The 22,656-nt window shown below is 37.5% G+C and overlaps 3 protein-coding genes across 4 annotated transcripts; 2 read left to right on the plus strand and 1 right to left on the minus strand.

The window, feature by feature from the left end:
* Positions 1 to 337: 337 nt before the first annotated feature.
* LOC145778109 (alpha-galactosidase MYORG-like) lies at positions 338 to 14,915 on the plus strand. 2 transcript variants are annotated; one of them, XM_082589524.1, is made up of 11 exons: positions 338 to 528; positions 1,223 to 1,444; positions 2,372 to 2,575; positions 3,602 to 3,738; positions 4,166 to 4,335; positions 5,903 to 6,015; positions 11,705 to 11,874; positions 12,162 to 12,425; positions 12,852 to 13,016; positions 13,400 to 13,578; positions 14,118 to 14,915. In XM_082589524.1, exons 1-11 carry the CDS (start codon positions 523 to 525, stop codon positions 14,633 to 14,635), a joined length of 2,148 nt encoding a protein of 715 aa, XP_082445650.1. In that variant the 5' UTR covers positions 338 to 522; the 3' UTR covers positions 14,636 to 14,915. The 2 variants fall into 2 exon arrangements, with proteins under 2 accessions (XP_082445650.1, XP_082445651.1); XM_082589525.1 differs by lacking the exon at positions 338 to 528 and having other exon boundaries at positions 1,308 to 1,444; positions 2,383 to 2,575.
* On the minus strand, positions 7,479 to 10,252 carry LOC145778276 (uncharacterized). The gene is made up of 4 exons (XM_082589738.1): positions 10,127 to 10,252; positions 8,796 to 9,002; positions 8,331 to 8,456; positions 7,479 to 7,730 (listed from the first exon to the last, which is right to left on the minus strand). The coding sequence occupies exons 1-4, from the start codon at positions 10,250 to 10,252 to the stop codon at positions 7,479 to 7,481; spliced, it is 711 nt and encodes a 236-aa protein (XP_082445864.1).
* A 3,657-nt stretch (positions 14,916 to 18,572) lies between the features above and the next one.
* LOC145778157 (TBC1 domain family member 24-like) lies at positions 18,573 to 22,011 on the plus strand. The gene has a single exon (XM_082589584.1). The coding sequence runs from the start codon at positions 18,700 to 18,702 to the stop codon at positions 20,524 to 20,526; it is 1,827 nt and encodes a 608-aa protein (XP_082445710.1). The 5' UTR covers positions 18,573 to 18,699; the 3' UTR covers positions 20,527 to 22,011.
* Positions 22,012 to 22,656: the final 645 nt, after the last annotated feature.

Raw genomic sequence — 22,656 nt, forward strand, 5'->3', positions numbered from 1 at the left:
GAAAGCGGACTTGAGCGCTATGCATCGGTGTACGCCTTCCGACGTACACCTGACCCACGCTGCAGCCGACGGCAATGTCTGTTTCCGGTTGTCTACTCTACTTACGACTTAAATTTGGTACTACCCATTACTCGAAATCGATCACTAGGTAGAGGCAATTATCGTAAAGTTTCTTGCCCAGAGAAACAACAAATGTGATGAGGTCCTAAACCTGATATAAAATTAAAAATGAGCCGTGTCGCTAAAAGACCTTAACTGTTGTATAGCGATAGTAAAAAAAACACAGCTTAATTATATTAATAGTTCTTTTGTTTTGATTATTGTTTTATCAGCAGCATATAGGCCCACTCAACTTTTTGCAATGCATTGAGTTGTGTTCATAAAGACTTTAAAAGTAGGCCCAATATTGGTTCAAGATTTAGACGAAGATGCTATATAGGATGTAATCATACTTAGACAAAGCATTAGTGAAGGTCACAACATAATCACAACAACCTCGCCTAGACAAAAACATATCAGAAAATGATGGTAAGCACATATTTATTTAATTTATTTGGAAACGTTACAGGTTTGCAGCATTGTTTGATGTATATGCAGCTCAAGACCATTGTGAGTGGCATATTTGTCATGCACATAGCATTGCGATAAAATTAATTTTTAACTTAGGCTAGAGCCTAGAGGTGATGTATTTTTTAATATGTGCCTAAAATTAGCATTATTTTACGTCAGAATTTACTAAAATAGTTAATGTATTTTTAATCTGTTTGCTTTGTGCTTTTACGCTAGTTGAAAAATATCCTTCAGTTTGATTGCAACAGGCTGGTGTACGACGTAGCTACACTCATCTACACTGCTTTAGTCTAACAGCCTAACTAAAGTTGTAGAGTTAGATGCCAGGTGTGATAATGTTAGATGTTAAAATATCGACGGGCAGGTTATTTTCTGTCATACTGTAGTTAGAATATGCGTAGGTTGGATTGAAATGACGAATATTTTAGATTACGTCATATTTGAGAGAGGTGCAAACATTTTAAATGTAGCTGTTCAAGACTGAGCTAAAAGCTACGTAAATTTTTGTTTAATAATGTCCTAATATATTACTAAATAATTATTGTCAAAATATGTATAAATGTTGAGATATACTGATCTAAATACAACGTTTTCATTCTCAGTTTGTGTATAATATTCATCCTGACTCAAAACAACCTAACCTAATCAACAGATATTGAAAGGAGGAATATCTAGCGGTTGTCTTTCCCTGAGCCGCTCAGGCAGTGTGATGAACCGATTAATTGGAATGTGGATATTTGCTGGCTTTGTGCTGGCCGCCGGCATAGTATTGATCGGTATTGGAACAGCTTTTCTTGCCACCAGAGCCGATGGAACGATTTGTAATGATCCAGTGAATACTTATGCTGTCGAGATTGACACACAATACCTGAGGGTGAGTTTCTGGTTTCACACTGAAAGCGCATAAGAACGATTTATTTAGGTCTTGATGAATCCAGGGGCGGATCAAGCAAGCATCTTTAGAAGTGAGGGGATTTCTACAAAACACAATGATGTGTAGGTCTGCATTAATCCGACTTTGAAAATACAGCGTAAATAATGTTACTTTCTGTGTTTTAAAGGGAGGGATCGCCCCAATCTCCCTACCACCCTGGATCCGACACTTGTTGAGTCGTGGTTGTTTTATCTCCAAAAAGTTTCTATGCACAAAAATAAGATTGTTTAAAAAACACATTAGTATTGATATTTATACAGCGTTGTATAGCGTTGTCTAATGGTCTAAGGTTAATGTTTTTTAGCTGAAAATGTGATATGTATAGATGGTTTAGTTTAGTGGATGGCAAAGTAGTCGATTAGCGTGCCAATCTTCAGGCACGTCTTTAAGAGCCTTGCTACAGACACAGCCACGTAACCATAGGTGTCGAACCCATGCTCATACGAACGTCGTATCAGTGCCCACACCAAGCAAGCAGACGCTTGAAGTCAAGAAAAAGTTTCCTTGCTTCAGTTATCCAACTGGGTCAAGTTTAGGTCGCCGCCAATGTGCGGGTCCAACTGTAGAAGGAGGAGCTGGCAGCCAGACTGTGATAGCGTAGTAGAGCTCAATCTTGTAAATGTCGTTTTTGTATCCAGGCACGCTACTTTATCAAACCTTCATTTACTACTTTATTAAACCATTATTAGCATGTTATTATTATAAGTTACAACTTGGCCGTTTTGTTTAAACTAGAAACTTTTATATAAAGCTGGGTCTATCAACGGTATTACAAACAAGACCACTTGCTACATAGAGTGTCGACTGTTTATCAAAAAACTTGCATCATAAATTTCTGTTCATTTTGATTATTTTTTTCATTTTTAGTTGACTTACAGAAAAACCACCAACCACCAGACTTTGCTCTCTGTTTTGATGGGTCAAACCCCTGCAGGGGATGGCCCTCTAACATCTTACCCACGAGTGGTGGACTCCTGCGATGACGGTGATCTTGTATGCGCAACAGTGAGCTACACGATTGACGAAGATCAAGTTCCTTTGAAGCTATCAGTGAAGGAACTACCAATCAAGGTGAGAAAACGGCTCGATAATCGGTTCATGGTTGCGGAAGTGACATTTATATGATGAGTCTGAACCATGAATATAGTTTGCCCCAAAACGGAGAACTTTTTGTGATATACATAATTGAATATCATTATGGAGTGACAATTGACATGTGACATAACAGTTACATACTCTTCATTGAGCATAGATACTAAGTATATGTCCAAAGGTTAAGGGAATATGGCCCAATTGGGCCATGGTGCCCTTGTTGAGGACGAAAAAAAGCCAATTTGCAAAGAAAAATGAGTTAAATTATGCGATTTGCAAATTGCCATAAACTACCAAAACTGATTTCAAAAACTTCATGTGGCATGGCTAAACATAAAATTAAAGTCGATAGAGAATCACCAAATGTCCGACTTGTGGAAAATTGAAAGTAAATAACTGAATTTAGTCAATGTGAAGGGGAACGTTCTTTGAGTGCTGCGATCCTTAGGAGCCGAGTCTCATCGGCAAAACACGGTGTCTATCGCTGTCAATTTTTGCTACCGTCGGCTGCCGAGAAACAAATTTAGTCAATTTACAAATAGTTAATCAACACAAACTTTAATAAAAATCGATCGAGTTCGTAGCTCGGTGTAACGGTCCAGGGGTGACCGCAGTCCAAGAGTTACCAGGGTTGCCAAAAATAATTAATTATTTTTTTTATGAAAATAATTGAAATTCCTACTGGTCAAAAAGTTACATTGACGATTTTAAGCATTGATTAATTTTGAATGAAAGGTATGCATTAGCTTGAGAGCAACTACTCAATTAAACTTAGTTGTAAAATTTTTGTTTTTATGTCGCTTTCGGTAGCAGCGGGCAGCTCTGGTCATTTGTGGTCTGACGTCATTTTTAGACTGCCACGCTGCAGCAGCACGGTAACTTTTGTACCGCAGTAACTCCTGGACCATTACACCGGGAACTGTGACTTTGATTTGTACTTCAGACATGAGTTTACAACAATCACTATTAACTTGTTTGCTTCATTATGACGTGGTTGTTGCGCAGGGTAGTCATGACGTCACTTGCTTTGAAACGTCATGGACAAGTAATTCTGATGACGTAGCGCCGACGGATTGTTTTGCAATGACAGATTTTTGGTTCGGTGGGGCTGAGATGTATTACCAAGACTGGCCTATTAATAGGTAGGTAGTTGGGAGTCATGAAATTAGGTGGTTAGAGTCGTGATAAACTTGATGAATAGAAATACACTCTTTTCACTATGAAGAAACATAAATTTTAAACTGGGCCAAGTCTTCTTGACGCGCAGTGATTTAGAATCTTGAAGAGGATCGTTTTGGATGATTCGGTATTGGAACATATCCAATGCCTTGTAGTATCATCACGTTATTATACCAACGCGGTGGTTTAGCGATGCAGGCCTACGTTTACAGGACCTATTGGATATCCTAAGAGTAGCGTACATGTTTAACTTTAGTTACTTTTTGCGCTGTATACAGTAGCCTATGTTGATAATGTTTTTCTGGTGTAAGTGCGTGTAATGTCTGTTGAAGATTTCTGTGCGTATGATTGTTTTTATTACATTTGTTAAGTTTTCCTCCATTTTGACAGTTGGAACAAGCACATGTCCTTCTATTTATCCGGTGACATGTTTAGCGACCCCCAGCAATACGGTTCAGTGCTTGAACGCTATTGGCTGTCGTCGCAAGGAGTCGCTCTTTACGTGCCACCCGATGTTCCTCTCCATGTCAGCATAGAAAAGCAACAAATTTGCTTCAAAGGCAAGCTGACTACTACATACCTAAATTTAAGCTCTAACTTTCGTCTTTTGTTGTTTTGATAAAATTAAATTTATCATTGTTATCCCTGACAAAGGCACTGTGATGTGTCTAAAACGTTCGATGTAAGTAGCCTATTTTGGTACCCGGACATTTTGCCGAAAGACATTTTGCCGAAAGACATTTTGCCGAAAGGACATTTTGCCGAAAGACATTTTGCCGAAAGACATTTTGCCGAAAGGACATTTTGCCGAAAGACATTTTGCTGAATGGATATTTTGCTGAAACTCTTTTTCGTGTTCGATATTCTCCACAGTGTGTTTTAGTCTATCGTTCACAACCTTAGTCCTTTCGGCAATTTGTCCATCGGCAAATGTCTTTCGGCAAAATGTCCTTTCGGCAAAATGTCTTTCGACAAAATGTCTTTCGGCAAAATGTCCTTTCGGAAAAATGTCCGTGCACGGCCTATTTTATTGTCTGTGGATTTTTTATTTAAAATGGATATGTGTTGGTAATTAGAGCAGTGACGGCAAGGATACGTGCGAGCTGGAAAAAGTTTAAAGAGTTGTCAGGCACAGGGGCAAAATGCTTTCTCGCATATTGAAAGAGAAGTGTAGACTATAAGGCGTGTGTAAGAAACGTGATGTGTTCTGGAAGCGAATGCTGGCGATGAAGAGGGCAGATGTTAGGCGAATGCAAACGACAAAAATAAGGATGGTTCGTATGATGTGTGACAAAACACTTCTCAACAAAATAAGAAATGATGTCTCGAGAGAGTGGACTGATGTTGAGGATATTAAAGAGTACTTGAGTGGTCATCGTCATAGATGGGTTGAATGTCTTGAACGAATGGATGAGAACAATTTGACAAAGCGAGTCTGGGACGACTGAGGTAGTGACAGGAAAAATGAGTGAAAGATGTTAAAGAGGACACAAACAAAAGACACTTGAAAATTGAAGATGCCAACAATAGAGATGGAGAGGTCGCTGCAGACAACTGGTCGACCTCTGATGTTTTGGGATAAAGATCAGGCTTCTTTGAAGCAAGTTTAATGGATGATGATGAAGTATAAACCATTTTACTAGATTTCACAAAACAGGTGACAATGGAGAACTGTTATAGAGAAGATGACCGCAAGTATAATTTTTTCCATTCTCGCTCAATGCAGAAATAAATGAAACTTGCGAGTAGTTTTGCACTGGAGCGATTTCCTTCCAAGTTGTGTACCACAAAACGTTTGTTTAAAGTTGATATTTTGAAATGCAAATTGAGCTATATTTTTTCGAGATAGGTTCTTTTGTAGGTAAGGTATACACTGTATGCAAGATGCAATCTGCAAGAAAATATCTTGAGATTTGTTTGTTGCGACGTAGAATAGACGGTTGCTTCATGTTTTGCTGAAGACAATTGGCCATGATTGAAGTTGAGCTTGAAACACATAATTATGCTGCAGATATGCTGTAACGTGTTATTACAGACCTATTGGTGTGATGCATATGAATAATTATATCAATGATAAAGATTGCTTCAACTTAAGGAAGAATAAATTATTAACTTTCCTATTCGTAGGTGCTTATGAAGAACCATACACGATCAGGAATAGCTTGCATGCCACTCACTGGCTGACGTACACGACCTGCATAGGGGAAACACCTCAAAGTGTCCATCATTTCATGTTTGATGTAAGTTGAAACGAAACCCTTCGTAGCATTAGTTTCATCGACGAACTAGCAGCATCATCAGACAAGCTTCCGTGTGAGACGGGTTCGAACCCCTTCATGGATCTTTTTGTTTTGCAAATACTGTATCTAATAAAGTAGATTGCTATTATTGTTAGTTCAATCCAACAAGACAAATTGAAGTTTTTGTAGTCGTCGTAATTTGGAGCTTTATGTTATTGGTTTGGTGGCATGACGTGGGGTAACGATGTGCCGATGTAGGATATGCTACGGATCAACAATATTGTGAAAAATTGACCTTTTGAACTGAACCTTTTCTCATTATGCACTGTAAACGAAAAAGGCTCGAAAAAGAACCTATAAGGGAGCTACTGCGAATGGGGTTCTTTTTAAGAAAAGAACCCTTTAGGGGGTTCTTGAAAGAACCTATAAGGGAGCTACTGCGAATGGGGTTCTTTTTAAGAAAAGAACCTTTTAGGGGGTTCTTGAAAGAACCTATAAGGGAGCTACTGCGAATGGGGTTCTTTTTAAGAAAAGAACCCTTTAGGGGGTTCTTGAAAGAACCTATAAGGGAGCTACTGCGAATGGGGTTCTTTTTAAGAAAATAACCCTTTAGGGGGTTCTTGAAAGAACCAATACAGGGTTCTTTCAATAACCCCCAACGGGTTTTTTTCTTAAAAAGAACCTTTTTGAGGTACTATTATGAACCTTCTGAACGTTCGATAAAATACCTTTCAGGTTTTTTTCTTATTTAGTACCTTTTTGAGGTACTATTATGAACCTTTGATAAAATACCTTTCAGGGTTTTTTTTTATTTAGTACCTTTTTGAGGTACTATTCTGAACCTTCTGAACGTTCAATAAAATATCTTTCAGAGTTTTTTTCTTATTTAGTACCTTTTTGAGGTACTATTCTGAACGTTCGATAAAATATCTTTCAGGTTTTTTTTCTTATTTAGTACCTTTTTGAGGTACTATTATAAACTCTCGATAAAATACCTTTTAGGTTTTTTCTTATTTACTACCTTTTTGAGGTATTATTATGAACCTTCTGAAGGTTCGATAAAATACCTTTCACGGTTTTTTTCGTATTTAATACTTTTTTGAGGTACCAACCTTCCTATGATTCCAATAGACACCTTTAGATAAACTTACAGTGCTATAACTGATGCTTAAGGTTTTATTGAAAAAGACGGTTACAAAGCAAATACCTTCACAAAACACGATTATCAAGAAATCGTGTTTTGTAGAAATGAACAAGTGTAAAGAAAACGAAAAACGATGAAGCATCTTCATTCTTTACATATAGGACGATAAAAAAATACAGACCACAACAACTACAAAAATTATATAGGATAATCGATAGCTTTTAAAGAGCGCAGAAAACGTACTTGCAACAACGAGATACCGGTACACGTTTTCTGATCTCCTAAAAATCTTCCGAGCATCCTGTATAATCACTGTCCATTACAATTTATTCACAAAACGCAATACCTTGCTTGTTACCTCCACATCTAAATGTAAAATGTGGGTAGAGAAAAAAGACAAGGTATGCTTAATGGATTTGGGGTACTGGATGTTAAACACCCAGTAAGTACTCATCAGCACGGCCACAGCATCCACTAAATTATCCATGCCAATTACTTGACACCCGTCAACCATGACAGTGAAGCCATCTTCTTCTTCAAACTGTATAACCGGATATGTTGATTCTGGATTCTATAACAAACAATGAGCATATTATATATCAACTCGATGGCCAGCACAAGTGCGGGCATTGAGCAACATTCACTTCACCAAACAAATAGCCTACAATGGGTGGGAGACACACAACCAAGAGCCTTTTACTTGGTATCACATTTAGCGATTATCAATCAAGTGCGATGGCTCGCCATGCAGGACATCAGTAATGTTCTTAATCAACTTTTACATTCTTAATTAGCTTAATTATAATCACCAATTTCCGTAACAAAGCATGCATTGAAAATTGATGCTTATTGCATTGGTTGTGATGTAGCCATGATAACTCTCATGAAAGAGTGACGGTACCGTGAGTATAGCCAGCTTGGATTAAACTAGTTCTTCTCTAAAAAATGATCTATTATTATCTATTAATTAATAGTTGCTATACATACTGTACGAACTACAAATTAGGGAGCGTTCAACGTCAACCGGTAACTGGGGAGGGTACCTGAAAGTTGATATTGGAGGAGGGGGTGAAAAGCTGGGTGACGTCAATTGTAAACCCTTCTCCTCAAGCAAAAAAAGATAGTTTAAACTTAACTTGATATAATGAAAATGCAAGTTTAGTTATGTTACCTGTAAGTTCAGAATGTCCGCCGGCAATTTCTGCTTTTTAACGTCCTGATAAAAACGGTGGTGGCTAGTTTCTGAGAGCAGTTCAACACAATCTTTTTGCACCAGACTGTTCATTTCTTCGATCATCTGCAAAGACAAAAACCTCAAATTAACCCTCACATACATCCACGATTTCTGTCACTATATAGGATATATTAAAACTCATAGTATAAACACAGGGTCAGTTGGATAATAATCCTTAAAGGCGAAATATATTTGTCAATTAATCAGGCTTCTGTGTTTATACTGTGAGTTTACTGCACTGAGCTAACAAGTTCCAGCAGCGATCGCCTGATAGTTGTCGCCTGATATATCTGATGTCAGCTAGATCCCAGTCACCTTACTAACCAGTACGTCACACTGGCTTTAGTCTTTAAATAGTGCCGTATAATATATATATAAAAATGAACGTAATGTTCAACATACCCAAACAGCGGTTCCCAACGACAGATATTTCGCTTGCAGATCCGCAACCGACATTTCGTTCCCATTGTGCAAACACGTGGATCGAGTGCGCAACATTCGGTCGCGAATCAAGCCGTTGTTGCGACAGCTCTCCCCCTTCGCCATCTCCCCTCTCAATTGTTTCAAATGACGCTCAATGTTGAAAGCATCTTCTACCTCGCCAACCAACTGTAAAACACAACAATTAGCACGCACACAACCATAGATACAAGGTTTGCAGTAATAAGGTTTATAGTAGAGTAGACATTGACAGTTGACGGGTATCCAGATGCGACGATTTCTGAAGACAATATTATAAATTGTAAATAGAAACAGAGAATTAACTGTTGTTTTACAAAGTATAAAGTTGTTGTTATTGTATAAAGAAGACCACGTTGCGTAATCACAAAACAACAGACGAGAACATTAATCTGACGTGAGAGGATCCTTAGAATACAAACTTTTAACCAGTATATCGCCAAAGTACGACATAATTAATAATATAAAGAACAGTATCTTACCAACTAATTGTAGCATACAGATCTTCACGAGTTGATTTCTGCACTTCGATATTTGGCATAATTACTGATACTATCTTATATATGCAGCAGCAGATGTCTTGACTCTATGTCTATACACTAATCTAACTATCGTAAACTGTGAAATGCGTTGTAGTCACCACATACACTGGCTTGACCGGTAAACTGGTCTGACCCGTAAACGTACGATAACTAGTAGAAATTACGTCAAGAGACGCACAAATGCTTCCTTCAGCTTACGAAGACGAAAAAAAAGTTTTCTAAACGACGACTTCAAGCTTGACTGAACAGCGACACAAAACGATAAAAACACAAGGTTGTTTTGATAATTTTACGTTAGTTTTTTGTTTCGCCTACTTGTGTTCCTTTATTTCGTCATGCGTTCTTTATTGTTTTGCACTCTCTTGCACTGATCGCCAAAAGAAAAAAGGATTCGTAATTGGCAAATCGGTTTGTATTGCATTCGTTTTAAAATTGCTTATTTCAATATTTCATAATTTCAAAGACAGTCACAAATCGAAAGCTCAAAAGTTACAGCACAAGTGAAATTGTCTAACACACACATTAAAGTAGCCTAAATTAATGCACATCAAGCATATTAAAAGCACAAACAAAAACCAAATCAAAAATCGTGTGTCGTTTCATCTCATTTTACAAATGTTGTAGACTATGTTTTAATCATCATCATCATTCGTTCAGTCGATTGGAATTGTCGGTCACGCAATATGCCTTCTCTCTTCACAGCTGTACAGTTTTGCGTTTATCAAACCTTACTGCATCAATATCGGATTGCCCATGCACAAACTGTACAGTCTTGCCTTTACCAAAATGTAATGCACCAATATCAGAATCAACATATCCGGTTATACGGTTTGAAGAAGAAGATGGCTTCACTGTCATGGTCAACGGGTGTCAAGTAATTGGCATGGATAATTTAGCGGATGCTGTGGCCGTGCTGTTGAGTACTTACTGAGTGTTTAACATCCAGTACCCCAAATCCACTAAGCATACCTTGTCTTTTTTCTCTACCCACATTTTACATTTAGATGTGGAGGTAACAAGCAAGGTATTGCGTTTTGTGAATAAATTGTAATGGGCAGTGATTATACAGGATGCTCGGAAGATTTTTAGGAGATCAGAAAACGTGTACCGGTATCTCGTTGTTACAAGCATGTTTTCTGTGCTCTTTAAACGCTATCGATCATCCTATGTAATTTTTGTAGTTGTTGTGGTCTGTATTTTTTTATCGTCTTATGTAAAGAATAAAGATGCTTCATCGTTTTTCGTTTTCTAAGGTTGGTACCTCAAAAAGGTATTAAATAAGAAAAAACCTGAAAGGTGTTTTATCGAATGTTCATAATAGTACCTCAAAAAGTTATTGAAAGAACCCTGTATTGGTTCTTTCAAGAACCCCCAAAGGTTTTCTTTTCTTAAAAAGAACCCCCATTTCCAGTAGCTCCCTAATAGGTTCTTTTTCGAGCCTTCTTCCTTTACAGTGTTGTTGCTAAAAGAATCTCAAAAAAAGGTTAAAAAAAAACGTTTCGAAAAGAACCTTTCTGCAGGGTTCTTTTCGAAACAAGTTCCGAAAAAGAACCCTAGGCTTAGGGTTCTTTTGGAAAGCAAAGGGTTCTTTTTTCAATAAAGAACCTTTGTTGTTAAAAGAACCCTAAGCCTAGGATTTTTCTCGAAAAAAGAACCCTAAACGAACCTTTTTCGAAACAAGTTCCGAAAAAGAACCCTAGGCTTAGGGTTCTTTTGGCAAGCAAAGGGTTTTTTTTGTAATAAAGAACCTTTTTTGTTAAAAGAACCCTAAGCCTAGGGTTTTTCTCGAAAAAAGAACCCTAAACAAACCTTTTTCGAAACAAGTTCCGAAAAAGAACCCTAGGCTTAGGGTTCTTTTGGCAAGCAAAGGGTTCTTTTTGCAATAAAGAACCTTTGTTGTTAAAAGAACCCTAAGCCTAGGGTTTTTCTCGAACAAAGAACCCTAAACGAACCTTTTTCGAAACAAGTTCCGAAAAAGAACCCTAGGCTTAGGGTTCTTTTGGAAAGCAAAAGGTTCTTTTTGCAATAAAGAACCTTTTTTGTTAAAAGAACCCTAAGCCTAGGGTTTTTCTCGAAAAAAGAACCCTAAAAGAACCCTAAACGAACCTTTTTCATTTACAGTGTGTGATATCTATATCTTGCAATAATCTTGAAGGCATTCACAACATCGTATGAAATAACTTTAAAGCCAAATCGTTGTTATGTTAAGGTAAAAACTTAAAGCACTCGGTGTATCTCGGCGCTCTTTTTAAGCCATAGAAAATGTGAAAATGTTAATAACCGTAATCTTAACTTCGATTTTTCTCCCAGACTTTCTTCGACAGGCCAACAACTACCCCAAACCTTCGCATGCTTGAGTCCCCCATCTGGTCAACGTGGGCCCGTTATAAAGTGGACATTAATGAAAGTGTGATACTAAACTACGCAAATGAGATTCTTAAGTATGGTTTCCCCAACAGTCAAATTGAAATAGATGATGGGTAAGTTGTAAGGTGTACAATTCAGTTTATGACTTGAGTAAAATTTTTGCTAAGCTTACAAAGATCAATGGCGGAAGCGTAAGATGTTGAAATGAAAACCTGCTACTGCCTAAACTGCAAACCAATGCTGTAAAACCGCCTAAATATTCTTCTGAATGTACGTCGGTACTAATTCAAAACCTCTACTCAGCGTATAAAACGGCTCAAGTCTAGGCGCCTTCGTTTTTGATTTCTAACCATTCCTTAAATAGCTCACTACAAAGCGATGCTAACCAAATTGTTTCTAGGTATGAAGCTCACTATGGCGATCACACTTTTGATCCCTCAAAATTCCCGGATGCTGCCGGGATGATTGACACTTTGCATGATCTTGGTTTTCGGGTAACCACCTGGGTAACTCCTTTCATAAATCCGCGCTCGAAGAATTACGAATTTGCCGACCAGAACAACTTGTTTGTTCACAATGGAAAGACGAATGAGAGTGGCCTTGTGACGTGGTGGAACGGGATCGGTTCTTCCCTTGACTTCACTAATTTTTACACATGTGAATGGTCAGTTAAGTCTAATCCATTTTAAAGTTTTTGTTTAATAATTAAATCAAATGGTTCTTGCTGAACAGTTTTTTATAACTAAAAAATTAAGATGTTTTTAAATTGTATTTTTGTTGATCACATGAAAGATTGGAATATATTTACATTTACAATATTATAAAAATTACTTAAACAATGCCTGCCACAGCCTGCTTTGCAAAGCGCTGAGGAGCAACGCCTATCTGCGTTGGTATAGTGCTATATAGAAACATTCATTATTATAAAACAGATTATTACAAGTGTTCGTTTGCATATTTTATTGTACCTGATTATATTTTATATCAAATGCTCTTACTTTGTTGTAATACATAACAGCCATTAGATTTCCATTTTGAGTTGCAATTCCTTCTCTCGGTGACTTAGATTGTGTTTCCTGTGCTTTGGTAGGTATGCAAATGCGCTTGATGACGTCAGAACAAGGTATGGAGTGACGTCATTTAAGTTTGACGCAGGAGAGATAAACTACGTCACAGCCGTTCCCAACTTTAAGACTAGCAATCCTCTGGAAAACTTGGGAAGTTACACACAGGAGTACGCAGAGTGCGCAGCTAAGTAAGTGGAAGGAGGGTGTGGTTGTTCTCAGTGCCACAAAGCAGTGAGAATAAACTTGTAATGTTCATATTTGCAATTTCTTGAGCCTTTTTTGTGAAGGATCAGAGAGCGTCACGGCAGGGCTAGAAATAACAAATGCGACTCACTCAAGTTGAGGCTGTGAATGTTTTCATTGCTTTTATTCATAAGTTGGTAGTTCGTGTACAATCTTTTTCATAAAACTTTATGACAAATTATGACAGATGCTTTTAATTTTTTGCCAGACATTCATTTTATTTAAATTTAACACATTAATAGTGCAAACTTTGCATTTACGTGTAAATAAACATAACAATACAAAGCCAGCAGAATCTCTGTTTTAGTCTCTTTGTCGTGTTTCACAGACTGGGAGGTGACATTGAGGTGCGCTCAGCTTGGAATTGCCAGAACTTGCCTATATTTGTTCGCATGATGGACAAGGACTCCAATTGGGGACCAGCAAAGGGGTTAAAGACTTTGATTCCAACAGCTTTAACCTTCAGCTTATTGGGGTACCCTTATATCTTACCTGACATGATTGGAGGTATAGAAACTGAGCGGCCAGTTGTTGATAACTAAGCCTCTATTGTGATTATAACCAGAGCCAGTGACGTAGGATACAGTGATCTCTAAAATCCTCTTTGAGGGATGTGTGACGTCACGGTGATTAGATCAATAGTAATGATAAGGTTGATTGCTATTAGATTTAATCATCGTGACGTCATATGAAAGGGATGAGTAGGTATTGCACATTTCAACGTGTTTGTTTTGAAACGTTTCGGTTTGTTAAAGAAAGGAAATTATTTTTATCTGTTTGTTGTTCAACGGTGAGCTGTTGCGATTCAGTAAAACTTCTATAATCATGATGTTCAGTAGCTTATAGAATACACATGAATATGGTCTTTGTGGCATGCTGAAACTTGCTTAAGCTAATTAGCTAAGTTACAGTAGAGCTACATGTATTCTTAAAATTGGTAAAGGTAGTTGTTTTTAAAAGGATTGACATGTGGTTTTAAGCTTATAATATAGGAGACTAACTTAATAATATCTTAAATAACTTAATAAACGTATAATATCTTGCAGGGAATGCGTATGAAGAAGGATTACATGGGAAGCCACTGCCAGATCGAGAGCTTTTTATCCGTTGGCTAGAGCTGACTGCATTTCTTCCTGCGATGCAGTTTTCGTACGCTCCCTGGCAATACGACTCTGAGACGATTCAAATCGCTCGCGACTTTGTGGAATTGCACAGAACTGTAGTTACAAATGAAGTTGTGAAGTCGTCTTTAGATTACACATCAAGAAAGTCTGGCATCGGTCCCATTCGCCCCATTTGGTGGGCCAGTGTTGGGGATACAAGAGCGTTTGCAGTGGACGATGAGTTTATGGTTGGCGACTCATACCTCGTGGCTCCCATCATTGTAAACGGTAGCAGATCACGTGACATTTACCTTCCCGGACCAATGTACAAGGATGGAACGAGCAGGATTGTCTGGAAGGACAAGCTTGGTAAACATCCACCAGTCCTTGGTGGGACTGTGGTTCAAGATTACAGAATAGAATTGGCAGAAATTTCTTGGTGGGAACTTTCCTTATCATAGGTTTAAAAATTGTACCAAAAATTTATATACAAAAAACTTTTCAAAATTTGAATCTTTTACGGATGTCAATTTTACACGAAAAAACAATTTTTACAAGCAATAGTTAGACTACAATCCAGGAACCAAAGTCCTCTTGAACCTATGAATGCTACAAGCCTGTGTTCGGTGTAGGCCTATTCCTCTACAATTGGGGAATATCATTATTTTTTAATATGAAATGCTGTTAATGAGATACTGTGAGTCAAAGTGCAAAGATATAATAATAATAAAAAAAAACGTTTTCCAACTCTTTGTAATTTCCAGCTGTTTGTAATTTTCTCATTTTTTATTCTGAAAACCCTCCCAAAAAAAAACAAGCTAAAAATATTTTTTTTTTTTTCTTCGCGCAACGCTCAGAGTTCAAGATGGATACCACTACATCTTGCAGGTTTACAAATTGTCCATATGGAATGGATTTGTTTCCTGTCTCATCATTAGTGCGTCCACTCCGGGAGCCGTCCACACACCCAAACACTCAGCAGGCACACCATACTTACATGGAAGATACCTACCAGGGAGGCGAGGGACTCACTACGACCGAAGGGACCCACCGCGGTAGATGGTAATCTGTGGATGTAAATGTTTGGTTAGTGGCAGCCTCAAGCTGATCTGCCTGTCTCGACTTTCCTCTTGCTGATCTTGGAGCAGACTAGGAGATGGCGGGTCAAGCATGAGAACTAGCGCCTTTTGGTAGATAATTCAAGCTAAAAATAGCCCATTGATCAAGTGATCATGCTTGTTTTTGGTTAGTTGTATTAGCCTAAAGGCGGAATAAAAAGCTGCTTCATAGTGGAAATATTGCATTATATTTGCATCCCTAGAAAAACAAAGCCCCACAAAACTCAAAATATAGAGGCGGCGGGGCCCATCAACTCCAGTCTGTTCGTCGTAAGTTTTTTATTCACACAAAATTAGCAGTGCTGAAGTTTGATTCACACGGAGAATAAACTGGATTGATAAGATCACCAACGAAGAGGTGTGGAGACCCTCTGACTATACCCCTGGTGTGCTGATGCAAACTACCATAAAAAGCCAAATGGCATTTATCGGGGCATGTCTCAACTATCGCAAAGCGTTAGATGAACATTCGGAAATGATGGGGCGGCTTCCTGGTCAGAGCCACCGAGGGCATTCACGTCTGCAAGTTTTGAACAATTTATAACAAGGACAAATAGGCCTAAGGATTTTATAAATTTAAAAAGAACAATAGACGATCCATCGTTGTGGAGAATCACGGTGGGCGACGCCTTATTCAGGCATGGCGGATCATGAGAGAGAGAGAGAGAGAGAAACCTTTTATTTTGTCTGTTGCGAGAAAAGTATACGGTACAAAATATAGACAATGCAAATAAAATAGCACCATAACTAGAATCTACAACAGACAGGAAGCAGCGAAAGACTATATTAGTCATCGAGTCAGCTGCTTCCCGTGTTTTTAATGTGACAAATGTCAAACATCGGCATTACGTTGAAACCAAGATATGCGTTAAAACAGGATAAGCTTAAGTTCCGTAAAAGATGAAAACAAAAAGTTGTTTACTGCTGCGACAGTCAAGTGAATCCTGTGATTTTATTTAAATATCAAAAAATATCATGCCCTACAAAAGTAGTAAGTTATGAGAAAAAAAAACAAAAAACTATGCATAAACAACAACTTCTAACTGCTAGCATAAAAGACGAAACAGAAACACTAAAAGTAAGAATTATGCTGGTATATAACTTTAATAACTTTAATCATAGTATATAACTTTAAACCTTAACAAATTCAGTCAGTTTATAGGCCGACTTGAAAACAGTTAATAAGATGACAGCCGTTAATAAATAGTACTTAGCACCAGTTTGTGAGTAGTAGGCCTAGGTCTACGTAGTATCAACAATGTTCAATCCGAAAAATTTGCGATAACACTCGTCAATGTTGTGGCAATAAAAACAGTCACAGACAAAGTTTTTTCATATAATAAATTTTACATTTTTTTGTGAAAGTTTTTATACTCGTAACCCCTACTACTTCTGAAGGTAAATCATTCCATATTTTTGGGCCTAAGAATTTCAAACTGCCTTGGCCTTTTCTTGAGCCGACACTACGTAAGTGAAAGTTATTTTTTTGAGAAGCTCTCGTGCCATGGCAATGTACTTCAGTAATTTCCTTAAAGTAAGGTTCAAAGTAGCTTGGCAATAGCATATTTTTAAATTTAAAGACAAATTTAGAAATTTCTAATTGATGCAAGTTAGTGATGGGAAGTATGTCAAGATCTTGGTACAGTAGTGAAAGTTTTGCTCTTCTGATGAGATCGACTGCAAATCTATTTTTTTATTGACTAAACATTTTATATGAAATGACTTTAACCAGATCTAGGTCTATACAGTGAGTAAAAGTTTCAAATTAGTATCAATAAGAAAAAAAACAATTTTCTTAATTTTTTTTATCCAAAGAGCTGAACATAGGCTACGTCGTTACGAGTTTGGCAGAGTGAAGTTTTCCGATTGTTGAAATGTTGTTGCCGGAAATTATTCCATTCACTAGGTGCTGCTGACTTAAGAGCAGTCCTGAAATGCGTTGCTCAAGCGCATAGCCCGAGAGTCGAACTTGCGCCGCGTGATCTTGAGCCGGACGCGTAACCACTGAGCTAACGGGGCATCAGCCTGCCTGTAATAAGCTTTTAAAACAACAAATGGTGGTTGACTTTGTTAAAACCTTTTGAAGAATCCAAAAAGACGGAGTAGGCCTATACAGGAGTGTCATGACGGACATATGAGGACACTGCTGACCATAAATCACTGCATGTAAAATATTTAGCTTAACTATTTTAGATAATATGAAACCAAGGAACTTTCAGAAATAATTGATTAAACTACCATTCAACGTTTTATATGCAGAGAAAACTTTTTCTCGAATCGTAGAAAATTTCGTGATCATATCACCGTATTGTATTGAGTTTAAATTTAACCGTTGTTATTGCGTTCATAAACGTAATTGCACTGATGAGAATTTAATATTCGAAAACGCGTTCTGCAACACTGTTTTTTGCACTCTGCAATGCCTGATGCAGATTTATCTGTAGATTTCCATCACGCATTGAAGCGGTGATATGATCATGAAATTTTCTACGGTTCGAGAAAAAGTTTTCTCTGCATATAAAACGTTGAATGGTAGTTTGTTGAATGTGGTTGAATGGTAGAAACTTTACGATAATTGCCTCTACCCAGTGATCGATTTCGAGTAATGGGTAGTACCAAATTTAAGTCATAAGCAGAGTAGACAACCGGAAACAGACATTGCCGTCGGCTGCAGCGTGGGTCAGGTGTATGTCGGAAGGCGTACACCGATACATAGCGCTCAAGTCCGCTTTCCCGCAATGCAGGATAAAGATAAACAAACAAACAAACTATTTTAGGGTTTTAAAATCAAACGCGTCATAAGTTTTATCAAAATCTGGGTTTCGTATAGCAAAAAATCAGTTTCATGTTCTGGTAATTGGTAACCAGAAATAAAAGAACTTTGGCAGTGCTATTGAAAGTTAGGAATTCTATGTTCAGATTGTTTTCTTATAAATGGTCAAAAATATAAACGACTAAACTGACTTGAAATCTGGTAATGTGAAGGAAAATTTAATTAGTTGGCGTCTGGCAACACTGTGTTTTAAAGATTTTTTTTTATGATCGCTTGAATTTGCTAGTTTAGTTGAGGTGGATGAAAACAAATACAAATTGAAATGATATGTTGTCGGCCACCAGTGTTCGCCATACCTGGAATTTAAGAGTCATGTTTCTCAACATGACAATTTAAAAGCAACCAAGAAGAGTAATAAACTAATTAATGCAAGTTTAACTCATATTTGCAAGAGCTGGACCAAGGCTTCAAGTAGTGGAAAACAGCGAGTTGAAACTGCATAACTGTTGCCTATTGACAAAGGTGACAGCTTTAAATCTTTTTCCAACCATTTTCCTGAGGAAAAAGAAACTTGCAAACTACGCAAAACTTTCAAAGTGTCAATAAGGTTTCTGCTTTCTATTAACAGCTAAAAATGCAAAATAGCGGTGGGGGCGATGCTATCTCGCCATTTTCTTGTTTTACGGATTCAAGCAAACTATCTATTTTGCTTAAAGAGAAAGCAAGATGTGCTTCACCAACAACTGTGGCAAACATAATTGTTCTTCCCAATAGTCAGAATAAAAGAGGTCTTAAAAATTATTTGAGGGAAAAACTATTTGCTGCTAATCATGACATCCGTTCAGTGTTGTACAAAAGCTTAATAAAACGTGTTGAATGCAATTCTAGTATGTTTAGTAGTGATCTTTATGAAGATTTTGCAAGGGAAAATTTTACTGATTTCACTGGTGTTGATGATATTCCACTACCTAACTTTGTACAAAATGAGGACATTGTTCTATACTGCTTGAATGAGAATGGCAGGTTAACATTGCATAAGATATTGGCTTGTTTTGGATTTCATTTTCCCCAAATAACTTACAGCCCTCTTCTTGCCATTGCAGTAACACTTTTACTGCATTATGATGATAATCCTGCACAGGTATTTTCTCATGCTTGCAGACTTGTGTTTGCTAATTCCAAGTTTACTCATTATCTTGACATTGACAGAATTGAAGCTGATGCATCTGCACTTGTACTTAAAGATTTAAGTCAACGTTTTACCGCTTCATCTCACAAAAGTCTATTAAGTTTGACTTCAGATCCACTTACTGTGTACAATGAATGGATTCGGTGTTTATTTAATGGATTACCATTTATGTTTGTTGTTGTTTTATTTGACATGTACCTTTTGGAAGGGTACAAATCTTTGTACAGGGTTTCACTTGCAATTTTGAAGTACTATCGAAAAATCGGAGTGTCCAATGCATCAGACATTGTGAGTGCAGTCTTTCAGTTTGTTGAAGAGATTGAAACTACTGTTAGCATTCCGCTTTTGTTTCGGAAAGCGTTTAGCTTCAAGCTGCCACCAAGCAAGGAAATTAAAAAACTTCATCGAAGAATAAGATCTTCTTTGACTCAACAACCTAATATCAAAGAAGAAACAAAACCATGTCGCAATCCTTGGGATTACTTATCTTTGGTAAGAGATGTCAGGTCAGAAATTGTCAATGAAACATTGCTCTCTACTTTATATTGCAGTATTCCTGAAAGAGTGGCTTTGAATAAGCCAAGGTTGATATTTTCTACAAATACAAGTGGATACAACATGAATAGCTTTTATTCATGTGTAGAAGAATATGAACCCACCATTCTATTGATCAAAACTGTCAACGATGAGGTGATTGGGGCATATCTATCTACATCATGGAGTGAACGAAGCCACACCACTGGCTACTTTGGGACTGGGGAGACATTTATATTCTCTTTGCTACCAGAAGCAAAGATATATAATTGGGTAGAACTTCAACCAAGTTCTGTACCAGAAGAAACTTACCATGACCCACATAAACCTAAGATGCTTCCTCCTGTGAAACCTCCTGGAGGCACTACTAAAGGTGGAAAAGGAGTCACTCTTCCACCAATTCACCATGACACTCCAATTGCAACTACAATAACATCTGCAACAAAGTTTTCAACTCAAGAATCTGTTACTTTGCCTCCTCTTGTTGGAACATCTTGCTCTCACCTTCATCCACCTGTTGAAAAACCAACAGATTCAAAGAGTGAGGAAAAAAATGATATGTTCATGATGGCTGATGAATCTGGGCTGGCAATTGGTGGAGGCAAAGGATATGGGATATTTATAGATACACAATTGCATAAAGGTCTTACACAAAATTGTACAACCTTTGACAATCGACCTCTTGTTTCAGGTGAAGCATTCACTTGTGCAACTGTTGAAGTTTTAAGTTTTGATTGAAGTCATACAGAGCAATGTGTTGTTTATTGCTGTTGTTGCATTGTTGTTGTAAGAACATCTGTTTGATGTTCGGCTGCGGTTGTGAAAGAACCTGTCGCTTGTGCCACTCAGCTGTGAGCTAATAAAGTTGTTCACTCCCAGGTCCAACAATAGTAACCACAATTAGCTGCACAATGTAAAATATGCTCAACGAATGAAATAGCATTCGTGCCAACTCTGTCGTGTGAGGTACAGTACCTCGAAAGATAATACTGTGTGATTTTTATGTCATAAAGGGGGAGGGTAGGGTTTAAATTTGGCTTTTTTGGATCCATAAATTTACTTTGACTCTGCGTGATAAATCTGCAGCAACTGTCATTGTGTAATGGCATGGCAATTGATTTTTCCTGCACATGCGTATAGTTGCATTTCATTACTGTTTTAAAGTTATTTTACTATTGCTGTATGTTGTAAAGAAGTGTTACCTATCTTAGAAATATATTTTATAGTTATATTTATTGTTGTTTTTACTTGATTTCTTCACCTCAATATATTTTACATAAACAAAATTAACCTTTTGTGCAATTTCAATGCAAAACAATCCTACCGTACTGTATTAGAGATGAATATGAGTTCTTTCGTTTACAAGTCCGAAAGCTCTTCTAGCATTATTGTATTATGTACCTACGGTACTTGATATCAGTAACCAAATCGAACAAATCTTTTTTATTTAGTATTGTTTCCACTAAATGTAAAGTTTGATTCAAAATTAAAACAACCAGGGAAGATTCAAGTTGGAAATTCATTTTTCATTAAAAATCTGACGAATGTTCCATGATTTTGATTAATGTCAAAGATGACATTTGGCAACCATTGTCCGTGTTATGCTTGATGAGCTGCTTCCTGATACAGTGTCTGAGCTTTGGTTGGTAAAATAACATTAACAAGTAAAGTTAATACTTCTACTTAAAAGTACCGGTATAATGTTAGTTTGATGCAATAATTGTTTATTTACTCCGTATTTCGTAAATAACTCCATTACTTGTGGTAAATTATGTGGTCGTAATGAGTTGGCAACATTCAGTTGAAAAGCTGCTCTGTCATTTTGTACAGAAAACATTTATTGTTTACACGCTAAATTTTGCAGTAGTTGTTTTTTTTGCACTGCTTGAAACCAGTCTTGTCGTGCGTGCTAATGCTTGACTTGCGCATGTGTAATAGCCATATAATTGTTTTCAGTAACGTTTGTTGTAGCACAATTCGGTGTCGTTGCCAGCACGTTCACTTGTCAATGCAACCGTTGTTTCGAAGTCATTGATTTAAGGTTCATTGCAACCTTACCGGTTTGGCACTTTTTAAATTCCGTGGGACGTCCTAAAATGTTCAAATAAAACAGTCACTTGTTCTTCTGCTGCTCAAGTTTTTAACATATTTTAGAACAAGTACTTTTAATCTTTTATCAACGTTCGAGTCAAATACCTAAAAATAGTTAACTTCAATACAGACCGCTACATTATATAACGGTTTATTTTTAGAGGATAATTAGAGCAACTCAAGTGTAGCGCTTAGGTTGATGATTGAAATTGCTCACGGGACTGAAGGAAAGGTAGTTCCAGGAGAGGGAAACTATCTTGATAGTTTTGACACTTCAAACTAACATTAGCGCAGTCAAGTAGATTGTAGTTTTGCCTGTAAAATGGTCCGATCACCAAGTGAATGGAAACCTGTGCTTGAAGGTTGTCAGACCACTCAGCAAATGAAATTTACTTGCTCAGTTCTGACTTGCTTGCTAAACTGAATTTTGTGAGTTGTGGCATTCCAAGTGTCGATATGTTCAGATTCATCGTTTGCCAACTTCAGCCACTTGCTGAAATGTTGCTGGCTCAGTTGTCACTTGCTCAACTGCTATTTGCCTAAATCACATTTATAGGAGACTCTTGCTTAAAGTGCGTCGCTCAATCTAGCGCACTCCCCCAGAGTTAATTGAATCTCATCACGTAATATACAGACCTGTTGCTTACCAACTGAGCTGTCAGTGCGTAAGGAAGTGTTCAAAGTACCACGGCTGCTCGCCCTCGGATGGAAGGTTAGAACATGGTTGGAATACCTGGTTAATCTAATAAAAAAAATAAAGAACCCAAAGTGCAGATA

Source organism: Aplidium turbinatum, chromosome 10, assembly GCF_918807975.1.
Source record: "Aplidium turbinatum chromosome 10, kaAplTurb1.1, whole genome shotgun sequence".
Classification (NCBI taxonomy): domain Eukaryota; kingdom Metazoa; phylum Chordata; class Ascidiacea; order Aplousobranchia; family Polyclinidae; genus Aplidium; species Aplidium turbinatum.

What these genes read in the sequence shown, in the direction of transcription:
- LOC145778157 (XM_082589584.1), top strand. Translation starts at nt 18,700, where the DNA reads ATGCAAAATAGCGGTGGGGGCGATGCTATCTCGCCATTTTCTTGTTTT.
- LOC145778276 (XM_082589738.1), bottom strand. Translation starts at nt 10,252, where the DNA reads ATGACAGTGAAGCCATCTTCTTCTTCAAACCGTATAACCGGATATGTT. An exon ending in GGCAATCCGATATTGATGCA is followed by an intron (nt 9,003 to 10,126) that starts GTAAGGTTTGAT and finishes TGTGTTTTACAG; the next exon opens with TTGGTTGGCGAGGTAGAAGA. An exon ending in CGTTGGGAACCGCTGTTTGG is followed by an intron (nt 8,457 to 8,795) that starts GTATGTTGAACA and finishes TTGTCTTTGCAG; the next exon opens with ATGATCGAAGAAATGAACAG.
- LOC145778109 (XM_082589524.1), top strand. An exon ending in CAAGACTGGCCTATTAATAG is followed by an intron (nt 3,739 to 4,165) that starts GTAGGTAGTTGG and finishes CCATTTTGACAG; the next exon opens with TTGGAACAAGCACATGTCCT. An exon ending in CAAATTGAAATAGATGATGG is followed by an intron (nt 11,875 to 12,161) that starts GTAAGTTGTAAG and finishes AATTGTTTCTAG; the next exon opens with GTATGAAGCTCACTATGGCG.